At 44.3% G+C, this 23,599-nt stretch overlaps 1 protein-coding gene across 1 annotated transcript; it reads right to left on the bottom strand.

The window, feature by feature from the left end:
* Positions 1 to 273: 273 nt before the first annotated feature.
* cnrip1b (cannabinoid receptor interacting protein 1b) lies at positions 274 to 11,935 on the bottom strand (the record flags this gene model as incomplete). Its single annotated transcript, XM_084321520.1, has 3 exons — positions 274 to 438; positions 6,193 to 6,337; positions 11,757 to 11,935. 3 exons carry the CDS (start codon positions 11,933 to 11,935, stop codon positions 274 to 276), a joined length of 489 nt encoding a protein of 162 aa, XP_084177646.1.
* Positions 11,936 to 23,599: the final 11,664 nt, after the last annotated feature.

The following is a 23,599-nucleotide window of genomic DNA, read 5'->3' as shown; positions in this document are numbered from 1 at the left end:
CTTGCACCACGAGGTCCCAAGGGTCAGAGGTCAGAGGAACAGCTCCTTGTTGACCCACATGAGGGTGCGAGTGTCGTTGGGCTTGCACCACGAGGTCCCAGAGGTCAAAGGTCAGAGGAACAGCTCCTTGTTGACCCACATGAGGGTGCGAGTGTCGTTGGGCTTGCACCACGAGGTCCCAAGGGTCATAGGTCAGAGGAACTGCTCCTTGTTGACCCACATGAGGGTGAGCGTGACGTTGGGCTTGCACCACGAGGTCCCAGGGGTCAGAGGTCAGAGGAACAGCTCCTTGTTGACCCACATGAGGGTGCGAGTGTCGTTGGGCTTGCACTCGTATTCGATGCAGCTGAAGCTGTTGCCCCCTTGGCAGTGGTCCCTCTTGTTGTAGTTGTAGTACTTCACCTGCCACACCGTCTCAAAGAGCCCCGCCTCGCTGAACTGAGAGACAGACACAGACCAGGGACAGACACACAGACCAGGGACAGACACACAGACCAGGGACAGACACACAGACCAGGGACAGACACACAGACCAGGGACAGACACACAGACCAGGGACAGACACACAGAACAGAGACACACAGACCAGGGACAGACACACAGACCAGGGACAGACACACAGACCAGGGACAGACACACAGAACAGAGACAAATAGACCAGGGACAGACACACAGACCAGGGACAGACACACAGACCAGAGACAGACACACAGACCAGGGACAGACACACAGACCAGGGACAGACACACAGACCAGGGACAGACACACAGAACAGGGACAGACACACACACAGACCAGGGACAGACACACAGAACAGGGACAGACACACAGACCAGGGACAGACACACAGACCAGGGACAGACACACAGACCAGGGACAGACACACAGACCAGGGACAGACACACAGAACAGAGACAGACAGAACGGAGACACACAGACCGGAGACACACAGAGAATGGTGCATTTATAAATGGTGCACAATTTTGTCAAATGTTTTTGTCAAGTCAAATGTTTTTACAAAAGCACATTTAAAAACAACCCACGTTGATCAAAGTGTGGGCAGGTAGTAAAATCACACAGAATAAAAAGAAAAATAGGCATCAATACACACCTTTTTTTCTTTTATTCTGTCTATTTTTACTGCTGTGGAGCACCTTGGGCTGAAATTCCTGTATGAAAGGTGCTACACAAATAAAGTTTAATATTACTATTATTATTATTATTATTATTATTATTATTATTATTATTATTATTATTATTATTATTATTATTATTATTATTATTATTATTATTATTATTATTATTATTATTATTATTATTATTATTATCATTATCATTATTATTATTATTATTATTATTATTATTATTATTATTATTATTATTATTATTATTATTATTATTATTATTATTATTATTATTATTATTATTATTATTATTGTAATTATTATTATTGTTATTATTATTATTATTATTATTATTATTATTATTATTATTATTATTATTATTATTATTATTATTATTATTATTATTATTATAGGCACAAAACATCAGGGGGATCCAAAGGCTAGCGTATAAAAGTGTGTTTTGAGCCTGGACTCAACAGAGAGGGCAGAAATGGAGGTGTAGTTCCACAGTCTGGGGGCTGCAACAACAAAGGTGCTGTCACCCCTGAGCTTAACACTTTGGATGCCATACCCGATGATAGTCGGGTTAACTCGCCGAACGTTCAGCGCCAGACCAGAGTATAGTCGGGTTTTCATCGTTATTTCTTTTATTCGATATTTCCATTCGAGTGGTGGAGGAGGGGGTGATGAGTTCTGAGGGGCCTGGTGGTGGAGGAGGGGGTTACGAGGGGCCTGGTGGTGGAGGAAGGGGTGACGAGGTCTGAGGGGCCTGGTGGTGGAGGAGGGGGTTACGAGAGGCCTGGTGGTGGAGGAAGGGGTGACGAGGTCTGAGGGGCCTGGTGGTGGAGGAGGGGGTTACGAGAGGCCTGGTGGTGGAGGAGGCAGTGACGAGGTCTGAGGGGCCTGGTGGTGGAGGAGGGGGTTACGAGGGGCCTGGTGGTGGAGGGGGTTACGAGAGGCCTGGTGGTGGAGGAGGCAGTGACGAGGTCTGAGGGGCCTGGTGGTGGAGGAGGGGGTGACGAGGGGCCTGGTGGTGGAGGAGGGGGTTACGAGGTCTGAGATGTAGGATGGACCCTTTAAAAACAAACAGGAGAACCGTGAAATCAATTCTATGATTTTAAGTTGAACATTAAGGGTACATTCAGAATTCTGGACCCATAGTCCTATTTCGATCTTAAAAACCATGTTATCCATCATGCAACGTATTGTCATGTTATCCATCATGCAACGTATTATCATGTTATCCATCATGCAACGTATTCTCATGTTATCCATCATGCAACGTATTCTCATGTTATCCATCATGCTGCGAAAAGCTGCTCAGTATTTTCTAGCTCCTCTGTGAGTTTGCGTTTAAGTTAAGGTTATGGTTAGGGTCGTGTTTGGGTAAGGTAGGTTACGATTAGGGGTAGGGTTAGGTTAGGGTTAACCCTTTACCGGTCACTTCTTGAAATACCTGGAAATTCACAATTTGAACTCTAGAATGTTATTTTGGTGCTATTTCAAAAGTTATCTACAATTTTGAAATACATTTCTTTTAGATTTTTCCCCTGTAAATGAAGGTTAACCAAAGTGTCCGTAAACAGGCCCTCTGGTACGTCCTAAAAATGTGGGGGCTATGGGGCATATTTTTCCTTAGGGGGCATATCTATGAAACTTGGCAGGCTGATTCATAACATAAAATAAATAAGAAAATGTATTGGGAGTTTTCTTGAATTTGCGTTGCCATGGCAACAGTAGCCGATAAAGGCCCAAATAAGAATAGCGGACAAAACTATATAACTACATGGTACTACATGGTACTACAGGGTACTACAGGGTACTACATGGTACTACAGGGTAATACATGGTACTACAGGGTACTACAGGGTACTACATGGTACTACATGGTACTACAGGGTACCACATGGTACTACAGGGTACTACATGGTATTACATGGTACTACATGCCATGGTACTACATGGTACTACATGGCACTACAGGGTACTACATGACAATACAGGGTACTACATGGCAATACATGGTACTACAGGGTACTACATGGCACTACAGCACTACAGGGTAGGGTACTACATGGTAGAAGTAATACCCTAAGTGTGACTGACTAGATGCATCGGGCATATGTCTAAAAATGGACACTATGTCACTTCACCTGAAGGGGCATATGACCGTTTATGGCTTCACCACTTTTTAGCTAACAACAAATCCTGATTTCACTAATCCTATGCAAAAAACACCTATCCCATCCTTTACAATGATTGTTCAACTGCAAAAATGAGTAAATGTTATCAACTCACCATGACTTGTTGAGGAAATAATGGATTTTGAAGAGTAGAGGTAGAAGTAGATTAATGTTAAGGTTAAGGTTAAGGTTAATGTTAAGGTTAGGTTAGGTTAGGTTTAGGTTTAGGTTTAGGTTATAGTTATGTTTATGGTTATGGCTATCCTCCCGGGCAGCCTGATTGCTTTTACCAAACGGTTCGTGTTTCCGCGTTCCCGTTTTGCGCTCTGATTGGCCACTGACGTTTCTGGTCGTGTGACGGCAAGTTTTTGGACGGTTAAGCTTAGGCGCTCTTTCGAAGTTGGTTAAGGTTAGAGTTTGTCTTAGAGCATGGCGATAGAACGCCAGCCCTGATTCCAAACTCTAACCTTAACCAACTGCGAAAGAGTCGCCTAAGCTTAACCAGTGATAAACTAGACGTTAGGTCGTTTGCAGGCTGTTCGACGCGGAAATGGGCTAAGACACTGCTCGTCATGTGATTGGGCACACATGTCACATGACCAGAAACGTGCGTGGCCAATCAGAGCGCAAAACGGGAACGCGGAAACACGAACCGTTTGGTAAAAGCATAGACGCTCCCGGGCAGCGTGTCGAAGTGTCCTTGAGCAAGACACAACCCCTAACTGCTCCCGACCTTGCATAGTTGCCTCCGCCGTCGTTGTGTGAGTGAATGGGTAAAATGTGAGGAACAAATGTAAAGCTTTGTATTCGAGTGGTTCTATAGATAAAACATTTCTGTAGAGAAATCATTTAAAATAAATAATATATCCACAGAGGTTTTAGAAAGGTGCAAAATAAGTGTATTGCTCCCCACCCCAAAATAATATTTGATTAATGAATTTATCATAAAAAAATATTTGCATTTCCAAAATCAATGTTGTCGTTTACATGTTGTGTGCATGTATCCCCTCCCTACTTCCCATTTCCCATTGTTCAATACTCAGAGTTTGTCTTCCGGTCCAGGGTCAGTACACAAGGGGGTTTCTCAGCCAGTCTAGGGTCCAGTACACAATTAACACCTTCTCGCCTTCACCTCTCCTCTCAACAACCTCTCACCTCGCAAAACTCCATATCTCAATCTCTCTCTCTCTGTACTCGCTCCTACCTCACTTCCACTCAACAATACTCTATCTGTCCTAGTGTTTTATGTTATGTGTGTCTGGTGTGTGTGTGTGTGGGGGGGGGGGGGTGATCTTGTGGTGCACAGGTGTGTTCTATCAGTCCTAATCAGCTGCCTAATTGATTCCCCTCCTCCCGTGGCAGTAGTATCTCCCATCCTTCACGTAGCCATGGGACGGGGGATGATATCTGCCACAATATATATATATATATATTAGAGCTGGGCCGTTAACGGCGTTAACGTGCTGCGTTAACGCGATACTAGTATCGCGCGATAATATAATTAACGCATTAATCTTTTTTTTTTTTTTTTTTTTACATTTTTTTTTTTTACCTTTATTTACCCAGGGTAGGTTCGCTGAGCACAGATGCTCTTTTTCAGGAACGCCCTGCTTCACATTCACACAGTTCCATTCACACCTGGGAGCTGCCCAGTACAACCACAGTTGACAGTACACCATTGGCCACTGAGCAACTCCATAGTTCAAGTTTGAAATGCTTCTTTCTGTTTTGCTCCTGAGAGTGTGCTAGATACTGTACTGTACTGGTAATATTATTTATTTGTGTTAACTTCTGAATAAAACAACTTATTAAACACAAGTACATCTTATTGAAAATTATTTTGATATTTCATTACCAATTATCATAGCAAAACAGCTTTTTCAAACAGTCTGTAATGCATTTTGGAAACGGGAGATGGGCTCATGGTGTAATGGGCCACCTGGCCTGAGAAACATAAGGAGGAAAGAAAAAGTAAGGACTTACTTTTTCTTTCCTCCTTATGTTTCTCAGGCCAGGGCAGCTCCCAGGTGTGAATGGAACTGTGTGAATGTGAAGCAGGGCGTTCCTGAAAAAGAGCATCTGTGCTCAGCGAACCTACCCTGGGTAAATAAAGGTAAAAAAAAAAAGTAAAAAAAAAAAAAAAAAAATCTTTTTTTAGATTAATGCGTTAATTATATTATCGCGCGATACTAGTATCGCGTTAACGCAGCATGTTAACGCCGTTAACGGCCCAGCTCTAATATATATATATTATGTATATAATATTACCTGGATGCTGATCTGGACAGGCTGTCTCTATCCTCTCTTGGTTTTATATATGTAACGGATGGTACCGTGAAGCGCAGTCACGATGGACTTCCGATGTTGTGAAGTGACTGGGGCGAGTAGTGGTGCTATGGCACTCTCACCCTCAAAAGACACATAGACACGTTACAAAGCAGTGAGTTCACTTATTGGTATAGCGGTCTGTGCTGTTGCCCGCGGTGTGGGAGACCACGGGTTCGAAACTCCCTCGGGGCATCGAAGTTTAAGGTGACGATATGACTACCGTTACATTGGTGCCGACTGACCAGGATGCCTTGGGTGCAGTGGAGTGAGTTTAAGGAGGGTGAGTGTAACGGATGGTACCGCAAAGCGCAGTCACGATGGACTTCCGATGTTGTAAAGTGACTGGGGTGAGTAGCGATGCTATGTGTTAAACTCACCCCCACCCTCAAAAGACACATAGACACGTTACAAAACAGTGAGTTCACTTCTTGGTATAGTGGTCTGTGCTGTCGACCCACGGTATGGGAGACCACGGGTTCGAAACTCCCTCTGGGCATCGAAGTTTAAGGTGACGATGTCACAAACGTTACATATATAGTGTATGTATATAATATTACCTGGATGCTTATCTGGACAGGCTGTCTCTCTCCACTCTTGGTGTGAGTGACCCCCTCGGTGTCATACTGCCCGCTGTACACCACAGACTGAGGGTCCTTAGAGACCTCCTCCAGGGGGAAGGTCACCCCACCCAAACTCATGGTTCTAGAGAGAGGACCACAAAAGCATGGATTATAGGCGGCAGGTAATGAAGGCTAGGGTAGGCTAAGCCTTTGCAAATGTTATGCTGGGAATTTTGAAAATTATATATAATATATGTGCGCAGCATTTTATAGGTTAATATATTGTGTGTTGTCGCTGCAGCCCCCTGGTGACAATCAGGTGATAATTCATTCATAGTGATTATGGGTAGGCTTAGGTTAAAAAAAATCAAAGGCATTCCATGTAGCCAATCACATCCTGATCCCACCGCAAAGCATCATTTATTTTTTGTAAACATCCGCATTCCAAATTTCCGCCCGCCAATCGCTTTTTTTAAGATTTCCAGTTCCCGTGTTCTATTGTCCAGTTTGCATGTGTAGCACCCTGAATATGTGGCTATTATTCAGAAGTGCTGACTTGCCTTTTATCTCCCCTTGGTGCACCAAGACATATTAACTAGTTTCCATTGATATTCCCTTGAACAATGACGCAGGTTTCTCCTTCTCTCACCGGCTGGAATATGGATTATAAACAGTAAACTGGATCATATTCTATCCACCCAGTGCTTCCTGTGGGGCTAGTTGGCGGTACCAGCAGGGGGCGGCGGTGGCAGGCGGAGCGTACGAGAGAGACGGAGAAGGAAGCAAGTCAACGGGAACGGAAGTGAGGAGGGCCAGCCTCTTCGGCGTTGAACGTGAACCGAGAAGGACGTGTCGTTGAGCCCCCGTTGTGGACCACACGGGTGAACGTATTGAACTTGAGTATATTACGGGTTATATCAGAAATATAAGCGTAGTAGCGTGTTGCATGTCCCCACTGAACAACCCTAGTGATACTACGAGTTATTCTAGAAGACAAGCGGTATAGCCAAGTGTTGGCTTATGTTAAAGATATCCCCTCCAGTGAGGTGCCCAGCCAGCGTGGCTTGAAGAGGACTGGTGTTTAGAGGCACCCTGTGTCATTGTATGTTGCGGCTAGCAGGAGGGCTGTCTGGGACCCACAGAGTAGCTTCAGTTAAGGTAGGGCCAGCTTATTGTTGCGCGTCGACCCAGCACCGGCCGTCAACCGCCTGTCTTCGCCGGCGTTCGGCATCTGCTCTGCACCTGCTCTGCACCGGCTGTCTTCAGCCCAGCACGGGAGTTCGTCCCGTCAAGCAGAGGTCGCCATCACCCAGCACGCGCTCTCAGCCCGCTACTGCTCCCTCTGCTCCAGCCCCGCTTGCTAGCGCCCGTGACGAGAGCGTTCGACGCCATCTTATCACCCGGACAGTGGTGGTGCGGCGAGGCCGTCATCTTGGTTGAGTACATTAGAGCTTCGGTGCTCAGGATCTTATTGCACAGTACACAGTGTGATGCGGCCTACGGGTGAAGCTAACGTTGCTAACTACAGTTCATAGGGGTACCCCATAAACATTACATGCCGGCATTAGTATAGGACTTTTGTTTTGGTAAAGTGGGCCCACCTTTTTCATTTCCTTTGAGTGTGATAACGTGTTTGTTCTTTAATAATAATTTCCCATCTAATTAACCCTTCCCCTGCGGGAAGGTTACCGACTGGTTGTAGCATAAGTAAAGCCTTAGAGAGGTATTATCCTTACCATATAATTAAAGCCTGAGAGAGGTATTATCCCTGGTACTAACCCGGACGTGGGTGATGAGTCAAGCACATTGGTGTATAATATAAGTGTCTAGAAGGTATTGAGTTACAACTTGGGTAATAGTAAGATTCCATTCTATTTACACCATTGCCATTAAATCTTTGTAACTGACCAGTACCATTAACTATAAAGAATTAGATGGGAGTTCTGTGTGCGTGTCCCTTCCTGAGCCTATAAACAACTCTTTTGGTGTGGGTAACGTTAATACCATTAACCCCTTCCTATCCAACTCTTCCCTTTTTACTGTAAGGTTTCTAGTGGTCATCAAGGGAGGGTACTGCTTGCGGGGGAAACGAATCTATTTATTCATCTATCAGTCACTAGGTGTGGGAGGGTTACGGAGGTATTGGGGGAAGTGAGAGCAAGTTGGGGAGTACTGCTGACAGCCCCGGAGAGGTGAGGAAGACCAGAGTACCAGACCAGGTTGGTAAATCCCGGGCCCCAGTTTGACGCTCCAGGCCCAAAGACGAGGGTGCAGTCAGACGGAGCTCTACTGTGTCCTGCTACCCAGTGACAGTGCACACCCGTTCCCACGAAGCAGGGATAATCCACCCTGCTACACATGTATAACCAGTTATTATATAATTAATTAGAATGTTAGAATACATTTTTGAATGATGATCAGTGTGACTGTACTCCTGAAAAAGTATAGTAATATGGTTTATTTGTATTGGGAAAGATACAGACACATTAGCTGGTTGAACAACATCTATATGTGTGGTAATAATGCAGATATTGAGTGTATTTCTGTGAAAATGCGCGTGGCGCACGCCTCTGAATCCAACCAAAGCGAAAACGATCGCTTCCAGCCCGCGAGTCGCATGCCCGCTTGCGGCCGGTGGGCACAGCTACGTCTGTTAACATGGGAGCACTGGTCGCCCGCCCGCCCAAGTTTGTAATCTTGTTTTTAGCGCCTTTGAGGTGCTTTGGTACCATGAGGTGCAAGCATAGTCGTAGATTGACAAGCTAAAAGCAATTGGTTTTGATAGTCTATCAGTGAGCTGGATGCAATCCTACCTTGAGGGGAGGGAACAGATGGTGGAGGTAAACGGTACCCTATCCCCCCCCCTCACAGTGAGCTGTGGTGTTCCACAAGGAAGCATACTAGGACCGCTACTGTTCCTAATTTATGCAAATGACATGTCGTCAGCTTGTGACTGCAACTTGTTCCTGTTTGCGGACGACTCAGCCCTGCTGGTCTCTGACAAGAACAAGTTACAGGTTGAAAAAACCCTCAGCTCGGAACTAGGCAGAATCTGCATATGGCTCGCTGATAACAAACTATCATTACACATGGGCAAAACAGAGTCCATTCTCTTCGGTTCAAATAACAAACTCAGCAAGACCGACGGCTTCTCAGTTACAGTGGGTGACAATATTGTCACAAGGAAAGATGAAATTACCTACCTGGGGTCCATCCTAGAGGCTAATCTCTCCTGTGACAAAATGGCATCCAATGTAATAAAAAAAGTCAACCAACGAACTCGATTCTTGTACCGGATCTCCTCTCTGGTAAACAAGAACACCCTGAAGACTCTGGCAGGAGCACTCATTCAGGGGTACTACGACTATGCTTGCACCTCATGGTACCAAAGCACCTCAAAGGCGCTAAAAACAAAATTACAAACATCTCAAAACAAACTGGTCAGACTACTGCTTGACCTTACTCCTAGAACCCACCTCACCCCTGCCCACTTCGACAACCTAGGATGGCTTAGAGTAGACGACAGAGTACAACAACTTGCAATGGGCCTGGTCTACAAGATACACTACACGACCAAGGTACCCATGTACATGTCAAAATACTTCCCAAAGGTCAGTGAATACCACGATCACAACACCAGAGGGAGCTCCACAAATCATGTCAAACCCAGATTCGGCTCAAATAAGGGACTAAACACGTTTCGCAATTATGCCACATCAATGTGGAACGCCCTACCCAAAGCTGTAAAGGAATGTGGATCACTACCCACTTTCAAAACCTCTCTCAAGGGACACCTACGGGAGACTGCAATTCAACACTGGCCCCTGTAAATATCCTAACCCAATCATTCCAACCCCCTCCAATGTACAGTCATTTACCTAGTATGGTTTTGTCAATAGTTCAATGTACAATTGTGTTTGTTTGTACAGTGTCTCCTCCCCCCCCCCCTCAATGTACAGTGTTACTTGTTTATACAGTGTGCCCCCCGCCCCCCCCCCCCCCCCCCCAACCACCTCCAATGTAAATTACCCAGTATGGTTGTCAATATCCCAATGTACCCAACCCCCCCCACCCAACCTCCAATGTACAGTTTCTACGTCAAATGTATATACTCCCTTTTCTTGACTCCTTCTGTATCACAAACAGTACTGTATTTGCAAATCTGGTATGTCATAAATGTATAGATGTAGCAGTACTGACTATCTGTATGTCATGTATGTCATATATGTCTATATGAATTGAAAATGGGGGACCCTGATGGAAACAAGACAAACGTCTTTCTCAGGTCTGCATCCCCTTAACAATTGTATGTATTGAGCCGTACTGTATTGTACCCATTCTGCAATCTGTTAAATAAAGTTTTCATTCATTCATTCATTCATTCATTCATTCATTCATTCATTCATTCACACCCTTGAATGAGCTCCTGCCAGAGTCTTCAGGGTATTCTTGTTTACCAGAGAGGAGATCCGGTACAAGAATCTAGTTCGTTGGTTGACTTTTTTGATTACATTGGATACCATTTTGTCACAGGAAAGATTTGCCTCTAGGATGGAACCCAGGTATGTAATTTTATCTTTCCTTGTGACAATATTGTCACCCACTGTAACTGAGAAGCCGTCGTTCTTGCTGAGTTTGTTCTTTGATCCGAAGAGAATGGACTCTTGTTTTACCCAGGTGTAATGATAGTTTGTTATCAGCGAGCCAGGTGCAGATTCTGCCGAGTTCAGAGCTGAGGGTTTTTTCAACCTGTAACTTGTTCTTGTCAGAGACCAGCAGGGCTGAGTCGTCCGCGAACAATCACATTGGATGCCTTCATTTGAACACTTAATTTGCATTATATGAGTGGGGCTCGCTGTAGTAGCCTAGTGGGTGTGTATTGTATGAATTCAGAAACATGGACAGCACGGTCTGCAGGTGCACGCAGCACGCGCAACCAAAAAAGGAAAAAAAGCATTAAATGCTGGAGATCGACAGACAGACGGACAGAGCACTTGTTAGTCTTCATTTGTGTGTCGTCAACCCCCCCACTAAATAACGAATTGTTTTTTTTTATTGTTTACTAATTGTTAAAAAAGAAGATTTGCCCAACTCCCAACTATAGCATTGCCTAATGTTTGGCTCCCCCGCCGCCTATAGCTATAGGGGTATTAAAGCGACCGCTTTCAGCTCACACTGCACTGGGGGAATGTTGATCATTCATTACATTACAGTGCACGTTGAGGACAATTGATTGTCATACGGCCTCTCTCTGTAGTGCACGAATGGCCCAACATGTACTGTGTAATGTAATGAATGATCAAAATTATTATTAATTATACCTGTTATAAACTGCTGTTTTTAAGACAGAAATAATCTAAGCATACAGGCTACCTCTTTGAGAAGAGTTTCGATTAGTATAGGGAGCCTGACGACACACACACCTAGAATAATATAGTTCTAGCATGTTTTCCTTCTATATTAATAAGCTATATTATAATATTATCGTATTATAATATAGCTATATGTAATATTCTAGAATAATGTTCTATATTATATAGTTCTTCTAACGTGTTACATACGTGGCCTGTACTCCTCCGGGCTTCACGACCACCTCCAGTTTGTACTTTGACCCCGTCAACAGTTTGATGGTCCTGGTTTGGCCGAATCTGGCCCCGTCCGATTTGAAGAACACCGAGCTGTTGTTGGGAAGCATCTTCAGTGAAATTCCGAGTTTGATCAGTTGAGGGACATCAGCCATTATTCTCTGTCAGTCGGGTGTTTTTTCCCCAGGTACTTCTCCCCACAGTCGGAAATAGCAGGATGAGCTGTAATCCCAAGTAGTCTAAAGCATGTGGCCTAATCCTCCAAATTCTCTCTCTCTCTCTCTCTCTCTCTCTCTCTCTCTCTCTCTCTCTCTCTCTCTCTCTCTCTCTCTCTCTCTCTCTCTCTCTCTGTCTCACTCTCTCTCTGTCTCACTCTCTCTCTCTCACTCTCTCTCTCTCTGTAACTCTCTCTCTCTCTCTGTATCTCTATCTCTCTCTGTAACTCTCTCTCTCTCTGTATCTCTATCTCTCTCTGTAACTCTCTCTCAAGAGAGAGAAAAACGCAACAGCAATGGCCACTTATCACCACTAGATGTCGCCAAAATACAAACAAAAATAAGGACTTTACAGTGTGTAAAATATAACCTGCAATGCTGTCAAACAGCAACCTTTGGGTAAAAGAGGTTGGCATTGCTCTTTGTTACACATTTTTGTTTTGGTCTGATGTGTATTTGAGAATGATATTGGTCACATCCCAGGTTCTGCCAAGGGAAGTTATAATAACTGACTATATAGCCACAATATGTATAATGTTTGCTGGGCTGTTGTCAGGTCTAGAAGAGACAGACCAGGCTGCAGAAACAAATGAGTGGGGGGGCATAAAATGTTCTCGGGGGGGCACAATGGTTTTTCAACACAGGTTCCCTTTTATACGTTTCAGCTGGGACAACGGCGCTGTGGCTTGCTTGGCGCTGCCCACGGTGCTGAACTAAACAGCAGAGAGGCAATTGAAAAATCAAATTTCTCTCTATCTTTTTTTTTTTTTAAACTTACATTTTTTTATTAAACATTTATAGACAAACAACACGACATATACAATAACATCAACAACACTATTAATCAGACATAAATAATAAATAAAAAAATGTAATATCCAAAAGACGAAAAATTTAAAATACTGGCTTAAGCAAATAAAAAACATAAAACAGTTGTCATACCTTAAACCAAAATGAAATTAGAAAACATTAAGTGTGTGACATGGGTTCAGAGACCCTCTTTGAACCTCTTTCCTCCTTTACCCTTCGCCCTCTTGTGGTGTATTTGGTTCTTCCTCTGTGATGTCGTTTTCGTTCCCCTTGTAATCCTCCCACTTACCCCATCTTTCTCCAAATTTCTCTTCCTGTAACCTCAGCATGTGTGTTATCCTCTCCATATCCTGTATCTCTTCCACTATTCCTACCCATTGTGCTATTGTCGGTGGGTCTTCCTTGTACCACAGTCTCGTTATTGCTTTTCTGGCCGCTATCAACATTATCTTTATTAAATATTTGTCCCCCCCTTGTATTCCCTCGTGTGTCAGGTCTCCTAAGTAAAGCACCAGTCCTGTTTGTGGTAATCCGTATCCTAATATTCTGATCATTGCCTCCCCTATCTCCTCCCAATACCCCTTCAGCTTCTGACATCCCCAGAATATGTGCGTGTGATTTGCCCCCTCCTTCCCACACATCCTCCAGCATGCTCTTTGTGTTGGTGTATATTTTCCCTTCAGCTCTGGGGTTATAAAGAATCTGATTATGTTTTTCCATCCAAACTCTTTCCATATCCTCGATCCTGTTGTTGAATGTTGCACCTCGCATATGTTCCCCCATTCCTTCCCTGTTATTTCTATCTCTAGCTCTCTCTCCCATTTCTCCCTTATGTAATCGGTCGTGTGTCCCTTGCTGTTCATTATAGCCCGGTATATTGCTGATATTACTCTTCCTTGCCCCCCTTCGTATGCCCATACTATCATCTTTATTATTCCATTCTGATCTTCGTCTTTGGCCCCCCTTATTTCTTTGTTGTAGTAGTCTCTAACCTGTAGATATCTGAAGTGGTCCCTGTTTTCTAGTCCAAATTTCTCCTTTAATTTTTGTAGTGTCTGCATTTCCCCCTTCTCTATCATTTTGCATATCACTGTTGCCCCCCCCCCCCCCCTCTCCCACCTTCTGAATCCATGGTCTAACCTCCCTGGTTTGAATCTCTTGTCATGTGCTACCCATCTCAGAACCCCTGTCTGCTTTTCCAATTTGTGTGTTTTTACTACTCTGTTCCATATAGTCAAGGTGCATTTGGTGATTGGATCTAATAGTCCCTCTTTTTCTTTAAATAGTTCCCTATCTCCCAACAGAGCTTGTACCTTGTATCCCTCCCCTTCTTTTTCAATGTCTTTCCATCTTGCCTCATATCTGTCGTTACACCAGCACGTCACTGCTCTCAGTTGTGCTGCATAGTAATAATCTTGTAGGCTGGGTACTGCCATCCCTCCCTCTTCCTTTGGTAGTTGTAGTGTTTTATATCTGACCCGTGGTCTTCTCCCCGCCCATATGAACCTCGATATCAGTCTGTCCCACTCCCTGAATTGATTCTGTGGTATTTGTATCGGTAGTGACTGGAATAGGTACAGTCAGTGTTCGAATTATGAGGGGGCCAATGGGGGCTCAGCCCCCATAGCTATAGTCTGAGCCCCCATAGTCGAGACCCCCTGTGGGGGTCTCTCAAAAAAATTATATAATATTTTTTTTAATTTTTTTTTGTACGAATTATTATTTATGTTACCTAAATAAATTGTTAATAGATCATATTTTTATTTTCAGTTTTTAAAAGAACAGAGTAATTAATGTTGTGGAATAGGCTACATTTCACCTCCAAGCCGCTATGCGTCGCCCATGAGCGTCGCCCATGAGTTTAACGCTACTCCAACCTAGTGAAGAAGAAGCAGACAATTTGTCCCTCGGAAATAGAGTAAATGTATGTATGTAACACAACAACTATACATATATAAATAAACAATAAACCTCAAATGTGCAGACAGACGGAACCGAAGAGAGAACGAGTGAAGAGGAAAAACTCAGCTGCAGGGAGCGGGCGTGATGGGTCTTCTGGATTCTGGACTGACATGAGACACTTTAGAGCTGTAGGAGGAAAAACTGAGGAAGTTGTTGTTACTGTTGTTTACTTGATGTAATGTTGCTGCTTATTTGGTAACATGCTGCTGGTATTTTGATCATTGTATAGTTTTTGCATTTTGACAGATTTGTGGGAGAAAGTGTTAAGAAAAAAGTAATAATTGCCACTTGAGATGATGCAATCTATAGCTTGATGTAATGGCTTCTGATAATGCAGAGCTCTAATTGCAGATGTTGTTATTACTCTCGTGGTCTGAGATAGAAAAGGCATCAACCCCTGGCTGCCTGTGTGACACTTTAAGTCAGTGGTCACCAACCCGTCGATCTTGATCGACTGGTCGATCTTTGAGACTGTCCCTGTAGATCTTTCCATGAAAAAAAAAAAAAAATTAATCTTACCCTGAGAGTCCACATTAAAGGTTCTACTTTTGTTTTGATGTGAAAAGTGATGCTGCACTTAGCACTGACTGAGAAAGTACACATGCAGTTCTACTTTTGTTTTGATGTGAAAATTATGCTGCACTTAGCACTGACTGCACTTAGCACTGACTGCACTTAGCACTGACTGAGAAAGTACACATTACAGTTCTACTTTTGTTTTGATGTGAAAAGTGATGCTGCACTTAGCACTGACTGAGAAAGTACACATTACAGTTCTACTTTATAAAATGCTAATTGTAAATATGTTTGTCAATGTTAATAATATGAGAAAGTCCACATTACAGTTCTACTTTTGTTCTGATGTGAAAAGTGATGCTGCACTTAGCACTGACTGCACTTAGCACTGACTGAGAAAGTACACATTACAGTTCTACTTTATAAAATGCTAATTGTAAATATGTTTGTCAATGTTAATAATATGAGAAAGTCCACATTACAGTTCTACTTTTGTTTTGATGTGAAAAGTGATGCTGCATAAGATGACTGCACTTAGCACTGACTGAGAAAGTCCACATTACAGTTCTACTTTTGTTTTGATGTGAAAAGTGATGCTGCATAAGATGACTGCACTTAGCACTGACTGAGAAAGTACATAATAGTTCTACTTTGACGTTTTAATGTTGGACCAAAGCATTGCATGTAATTAGAATACAGGCAAATAAAAGTAATTTAGTTTAAAGTACAATCTTGGCTGTCTTTTTCTCTCAACGCTTCAATAGGTAGATCTTGCCTTCACCAAAAAAAAAGTGATCTTGGGCTTAAAAAGGTTGGTGACCACTGCTTTAAGTCATCATGATGTGGCGGCTGTAGCTCAGGAGGTAGAGCTATAGTCGTCACTACTCACTTTGGATAAAAGAGGTCAGTGGCTCGAATCCCGGCTCTTCCGGTCTGCATGTCGGCGACGTGCTGCAGTAGTTACTTTTCTTCTCGTTGTTCTAAGAAGATGCTGCTACTTCTAATTTATTTTTCATTCAGTTCTCTTGATTACCTGTGCACATTTGTTTATAACATTATTTATTTTGATTTATACAAGTATTTATTTTATGTTCATTTTATTATCAGATGATAATGTTACTTACTGATTCCTGATAAATGCTGCTGTTGTGCCATACAACTATTTATTTTCCATTCGATTATTTTGTTAGTTTTTGATTTATAAGTGCAGAGACAAATACATGTTAATTCAAATTCATAAATTTGGTCTCATTTTTCAAATTAAATTGTTGTATTTTATAAGGTGCAAAATGCAAATAAGTAAATATGGCATTATATATCAGAGGTGAGTAAGAAAATGAACAAATATTGATTGTTAAGAATGAGACTGAATAATGACATCACACAATAGTCTAATGATTAGACTGTTGTGTGATGTCATTATTACTTAGTATTAGACTAATCCTAATGAGATATTCCTCTAAATATGACTTCGAAAACAGCCACAATTTCAGGAAAAAAATTGTAAAAAAAAGAAAAAAAATTCAGGTGGCCCCCATAGCTCTCAGATGATAATTCGAACCCTGGGTACAGTAACCTTGATAGTATGTTCATTTTAATGACCTCTATTCTTGAATTGAAGTCCAAGGGCATTACTGTCCATCTCTCTAAGTCTCTCTTGATGTTCTGATTTATCTGTGTATAGTTCGCCTCAAACAGTTTCTCCACCCCTCTCGTGATGTTCACCCCTAAGTATTTAATCTTGTCCATGTCCCATCTTATCCCGTACTGTTCCCTAATTTCCGTCGTTGGGGTATAGTTCCATGCTAAGGTCTGTGTCTTTGTCACGTTTAGTTTGTATCCTGAGTAGTGGCCATATTCCTTCAGTAGATCCATCAGTGCCGGGAAGCTCTTGTCTGGTTGCCTCATGTATACTATCACGTTGTCCGCAAATAGGCCTAGTTTATATTCCGTTCCCTTTATCCTTACTCCCTTAATGTCCTCGGTCTGTCTGATCAGTTGTGCCAGTGGTTCTATGAAAACGGCGAAGAGCGTCGGTGAGAGACAACATCCCTGTCTGGTAGCCCTCTCTAATCTGATTCTATCCGTCAAGCTGCCATTCACCTTAACCCTCGCTGTCGGTTCTTGATATAGCGCCTTGATCATCTTCATCGCCCTCCCGTTCAGTCCGAACCTCATCAATGTTTTATATAAAAATGTCCAGCTCACACTGTCGAATGCTTTTTCTGCATTGTTTTTGTATCTCCTCTACTATGTGTAATGTCTTTCTCACGTTGTCCTGTGTCTGTCTCCCTTTAATAAATCCAGTTTGATCTTCATCTATAATGTCTGGCATAAACGTCTCAAATCTCTTTGATATTATCGATGTATACATCTTGTAATCCACGTTGAGTATGGACACAGGTCTGAAACTACTACATAATTCCCTATCCTTCCCTTCCTTCGGTATCATGGTGATTATGGCTTCCTTCCACGAGGGGGGGCATTTTCCCCTCTTCCATCGTGTGTCTGAACGCCGCCCCTAACATGGGTGCTAATTCAGTTCTAAATGTCTTGTAGAATTCCGATGGGAATCCGTCGCTCCCCGGAGACTTGTTGTTTTTAGCTCTACTAATTGCCTCTTCCAGTTCTCGTTCCGTAATTATTTTATTTAATTCTTCATTCTGTTCTTTCCCTATCGATGGTAACTCTAGCTTCTCCAGATATGCTTCTATTTCCTCTTCTCCCGCTGCTTTTGGCTGTGTGTATAGTTTCTCATAGTATTCTCTAAATGTCCTCTCTATTTCAGCTGGGTCTCTCAATATTTCATTAGTCTTTGTATCCCTTATTGTGTGTATTGTGTTCAACTTCTGTTGCGTCCTAATTCTCCTAGCCAACAGTCTGGTCGCTTTTGGTCCCCCTTCATAGTACGTTTGTTTCATGAACCTCGCTTTCTTTTCTATTTCCGTCAATAATTCCCTATTTATCCTGGCCTTTACTTCTTTGATTTCTCCGAGCGTTTCCTGTTCTTTTGATATCTGGTGTCTCCCCTCTAGCTTCTTCAGCTTCCATATCAGACTGTGATATGTCTCCGTTCTGGCCTTCTTCAGCATTGCTGTCTTCTCCATCAATTTCCCCCTTATCACCACCTTCAGTGTGTCCCATAGAATGTTCGGATCTACCGCCCCGTTGTCATTTTCTTCCTTATATCTGGCTATCTCCTCCTTGATCTGACTCACCACCCCCTTGTTATTTAATATTCCTACATTTAGTCTCCAGATCATGTTCCTCCGTCTCCCTTCTAGATCTACTGTCAGATATATGGCACTGTGATCCGATATGTCCGCTACTCCTATTCTGCTCTCCCGTACCCTGTAACTGTCATGTGCGGGTGTGAGTAATGTGTGTATTCCCTGTCCATGGCGTGCATCCCCCTCCAAACATCTGTAATTCCCATTTCCGTCATCTGAATATTCATATATCTACTGATTGGTGCCCGTCCTTTTCTAGTACTCGTGGTGTCTAGGTCGTGATTCAGTACTACATTAAAATCTCCCGCGCATATCAATATCCCTTCTAGTTCCATCACTATCATATCAAAAATGGTCTCATATAAATCCCTCTCACTCTCTGGGGGTGCATAAACATTCACTAACGTAACCATTTGGCCCTCCATTTTCCCCTTCACCAGAACAAACCTTCCCTCCTTGTCTCTTACTTCCTTGATCAATTCAAATTTGACTGTGTTTTTGATTAACGTGATTACTCCTCTCCTCAGGTTCCGTTTAAAGGAACTATAGTATGCATTTTCATATCCAAATCTCTTCAGTTTCTCATGATCCTGTGCTACCAAATGTGTCTCCTGCCGAAAAATCACTTCCATCTCACTTTTTTTACATTTCAACATCACTTTGCCCCTCTTTATCGCATTATTCATTCCATTAACGTTTAACGACATCATTTTTATACCTTTAACCATTGTCATCTTTCTTCTTCTTTCGTCTGTCAGTCCCCCCCATGTCACATTCATTCCCCCCTCCGGTTGTAGCCTCCGCTCTCTTCACCGAATACATATAATGATTAACATAAATAAAAAACATAAACTCCCAAGGCGTTCGGGGGGTCCCTGTGTCCCCCCCTGTCCCCTGCTGGTGGGTGAGGAGTAATTGCTCTCCTAGTGAGAGGCCTCCTCCTGACGGCTTGGGGGTTTGAAACCTTTGCCCCCAACCGCTCGTCATATTTGTCCAGCATTCTTATTGTTTTTATTGCTGTCGTGCTCCTGGTCAAAAGCGCTCTGTCCTTCATTCTGATCAAAGACCCCCATTTCCTAGGTCCCCCTCAATGCGGCTCATATGTTCCAATGTCCCTCTTTCCTCCCAAACCTGTGTGTGGTGTCTTCTGTGTACCCCTTTTTATTTTATTTTCCTCCTCTCTATTTTCTATGTGATGTCCATTTATCCCCTTAATCCCTTCCAACTGTGTTACTCTCAGCGTGTGTCTATGTACTTGTTTCAATATGTTCTGTGTTCCGTCTATCATACCTAATTATATTTCCATTTATTTCCTCCGTCGGCCTGTGTATTATGTGTCCATGTATACGTTATGTTCGTTCCTATATCCTGCCTCTACCTGGGAATGTGTGTTTATGTATATGTTATTTCAGTTTCTATATTTTGTCTCTATTTGGATAGTTTTTCAATCTCTTGTGCGTGTACTCATCCGTTCGTCTCCTCCCGCCTCCTCTCCCCTCCTTCTCCGTCTCTCTGGCCTCCTCGTCCGTCTCCGCCTTCGGTCTGTCACGTCTCACCTCGGCCTTCTCCTCTCTCCTCCCTCCTCTCCCGGGCCTCGATCTCCCACTCTGGTCCATCTGCGTGCCCCCTCCAATCTCTGCTGCAGGCTCCGCGTCTGGCCCTCCTGTCTCCTTCCCTCTCCGTCCTCCGCCATCTGCATCCCCCGTCGCCTCATCTCCTCCGCCGCCTCCCGCGCCGTCGCGTATGTCACCGTCCCTTCCTTCCAGTGAATCCTTAGCGAGGTCATGGGTGACTGGAATTTCATTCCGTTTTCTTTCAGAATTCTCTTCAGTCCCGCGTAGGACCTGCGTGTTATTGCCACCGCTGTCGAGTAATCTTGATCAAACAACAGTCTTTTCCCCTCGATTTCTATCTTCTTGGTCCACGCGGTTCTGAGTATCAATTCCTTAATCTCAAATCTCAGAAAGTTAATAATCACCGCCCTCGGAGGTCTGTCCGGTTTCGGTCTCGGAGCCAACGCCCTGTGAGCCCTCTGTATCTCCATTTTTTCCAGTCCCGTCTCCTTCAGTTGTTCCTTCTTAAGCTCTTCCACATATTGGATCACCGATTCCCCTTCGACTCCTTCTTTCAATCCCCATATTCTGATGTTATTTCTCCGTGACCTCCCCTCCATGTCCGATATCTTTGTCTCCATCTGTTCTTGCTTTTGAATCGCACACGTTAACACCTCGTGTATCTCTGTGCTCCATTCCTCCATCTGCGCCGTTCTAGTCTGTACCTCTGTTACGTTACTGTCCTGTTCCGCCATCTTCTCATCCACCCTTTTGATTTCTGTATTCATTTCACCTCTGAAGTCCTCCTGTTCCTTCCTCAATTCCTCCCGTAACTTCCCAATATCATTTCTTATCGTGTCCGAGTTCAGTTTCATGTTCGCCTGCATCGTGTCCGAGTTCAATTTCATGGTCGCCAATATCCCGGCCTGCATGAGCACGGTCGGCCCATCCTGGCATTTCCTTGTCTGTCTCAGCCGAGACTCCCCCTTCCTCCGCCTGCTCCTTCTCGGTCTCGCCTCGGGGGTTCTGCTCCATCGAACTCTCCTCTTCCTGTGAGTTCTCCATTTCTCTTTCCTTCATATTTGTTTTCTCCTCCTTCCTTCTCGTTTGCATCTTCATTTTTAATCACTTTCCGTCACTTTTCGGGTCCTTATTTCTCCGTTTTTCGCTCTTTTGACCAGGAGCCTCACCGCATGCGTGCTACTCTTCCGCTCTCATACCGGAAGCCCAAATTTCTCTCTATCTTAAGAACATTCACTTATACAAAAACAGACTTAACGGATATATATAACAGACCTGCTGGGGCAGTGGACTGAGAGCAGGGGACACAGACAGGCTGGATAAGATGGTCAGGAAGGCCAGTAGCGTGGTTGGGGTGGAGCTGGACGCCCTAGCGAGGGTGGCGGAGAGGAGGAGCCTTGCTAAGCTCCAGGCCATCAGGGAAAACCCCTCCCACCCACTATACACAGACTTGGCTGACAGGAGGAGCATGTATTGTTATAGGCTCACACTACCTAAATGCAGCACTGTTAGCACAGGAAGTCCTTCATTCCGACAGCCATCAGACTCTACAACGCATCACTGTGCCTCACTGCATCACTGAGCACAGAGTGACAGTTACCATCTTCCTGGACTCTTACTTTTTAAACAGCACTGTGCAATATTACACCTACTGTAGACTTCAGTATATTTTACTGTATTTATTTACTGTATCTTTTATTCTATTTTTATTCTATTTCATTTTATTCTATTTTTTTTTTTTTTTTACTTACATTTTTATTGAACATTTATAGACATACAACACAACATATACAATAACATCAATAACACAACAGTACAATGATGTGGGCCCCTTGAACTCGGCTGCGCTCATCCTCCCAGACCCCCGCAAGAGGAACCCCCCCCCTCCCACCCTCCCCCCCTAGAAACCGGGCTCCCCCGCATCCCAGGTCCGTCCCACACGGGGTCCAGCACTCAGCGACACGGGCATCTTGAATCTGATTGGGCCTGACCCAGTAGAGGGGCGAGGGGCAATACTCCCCCCCACCGAGCCAAGCCCGCTACCTCCCATGCCACCAAGCCCCCCACCCCACGCACAACCAACCCACAACCCACGGGATCCCACTCTCCCGGGTCAAACCGCATGAACCCCCCCCCCCCGACTCCCCCCCCCCCCTGAGTTGAGCCCATTGGCGCCCCCCATATCTTAGGCTGCTGCGCCCGTAGCCGGGCCCCCATCGACACGGGTCCCTTGAATCAATTGGGCCAGGCCCAGTAGAGGAAAGGATAGGGGACTCCCCCCCACCGAGCCAAGCCCGCTATTCCCCATGCCCCCGAGAGCCCCACCCCACGCCCATCGGCCCCCCAACACACAGGGCCCCGCCGGGCAAAGCCCAGCCTCTCTGATCCCCCTGTGAGAGACCCCTCCCTCCCGCCCTCCTCCCCGAGAGATAGAACACCCCCATATCCTGGTCCACCATGCACAGAGCCGAGCCCCCAGATGTTAATGTTAATGTTGAGTGATTTGGAGTGTCAAATTTCCCTCAGGATAATACATTTCTATTATATTCTATTCTATATCTTTTAAAAGTCTCCATTTATTCAACACTTCTGAATTCACTGACGAACTGAACTGAACTGACAAAAATAAGGTGCATAAAAAAGCAAACAAAATTCCTCCACAGGCTACTCACCATCATTAGTAGAGCGGCAAGCGGCGTTTGGGGACAGAGTGAAATCTTCTTAAAACACTGCCCCTCCACTCATTCCTGAACTTTTTTGTTAAGTCCTTCTCCAATGCCAACTGAATTAAATTGGCCTTGCGTTGATGAAGCATACTAAGGCGATGTTCTGTAAAGATGTTCTTGAGGGTAGAAAACGAATTCTCACAGAGTGCCGTGCTAGCTTCAGTAGTGTTGTTGTTGACATCAGTACCCACTAGGGCTGTCCCCGACTAAGGATTTGGATAGTCGACTTTGATTGACCAAAAAAAAGGGTGGGTGGGCACAGCTGACTCAGTGGGCGGGCCCGGCCCCCCAATGCCCACCCATGGCGCCGGGTCTGAGAAGAGAGCAATCTTATTTGAACTTTGACATCAGCCAGCCAAGCTCATGGAACAGGACCACAACTATCCTCTAAAGTTTTCACCACCTGAATGGCAAGAGGCTTGATATCCTGGGTCAAGATAATCAAATCTATCAAGGAAGGAATCTCTGCATGCCTGTCTGTCTGTGGCTTGCATATCTCGAACATGCAGAGACGATGTGGAATCAGAGTAAACCCAAATGACAGGTGTATTTAATTAGAAAAGAAGGGTAAAGGAACCCGGTCACTAGGCAGTCCAGGGGGTGAGCGGGGTGCAGGGTAGTCAGACGAGCGGGGGGGTTCGTAGCCAGGAGTGGGTTCTCATACGGTCCAGGAAGTATTGATCCGTAGGGTAGTCAGACGAGCGGAGAGAATGGTCAGGCAGGTGGAGGTCATACACAGGGATCCAAGACGCAGGAACAGGGTGTGAAGCCAGGAACAAACTGCGA

The sequence above is a fragment of the Notolepis coatsorum genome (assembly GCF_963971535.1).
Source record: "Notolepis coatsorum genome assembly, chromosome: 9".
NCBI lineage: Eukaryota > Metazoa > Chordata > Actinopteri > Aulopiformes > Paralepididae > Notolepis > Notolepis coatsorum.
This window is presented reverse-complemented; position numbering and strand designations above follow the sequence as displayed.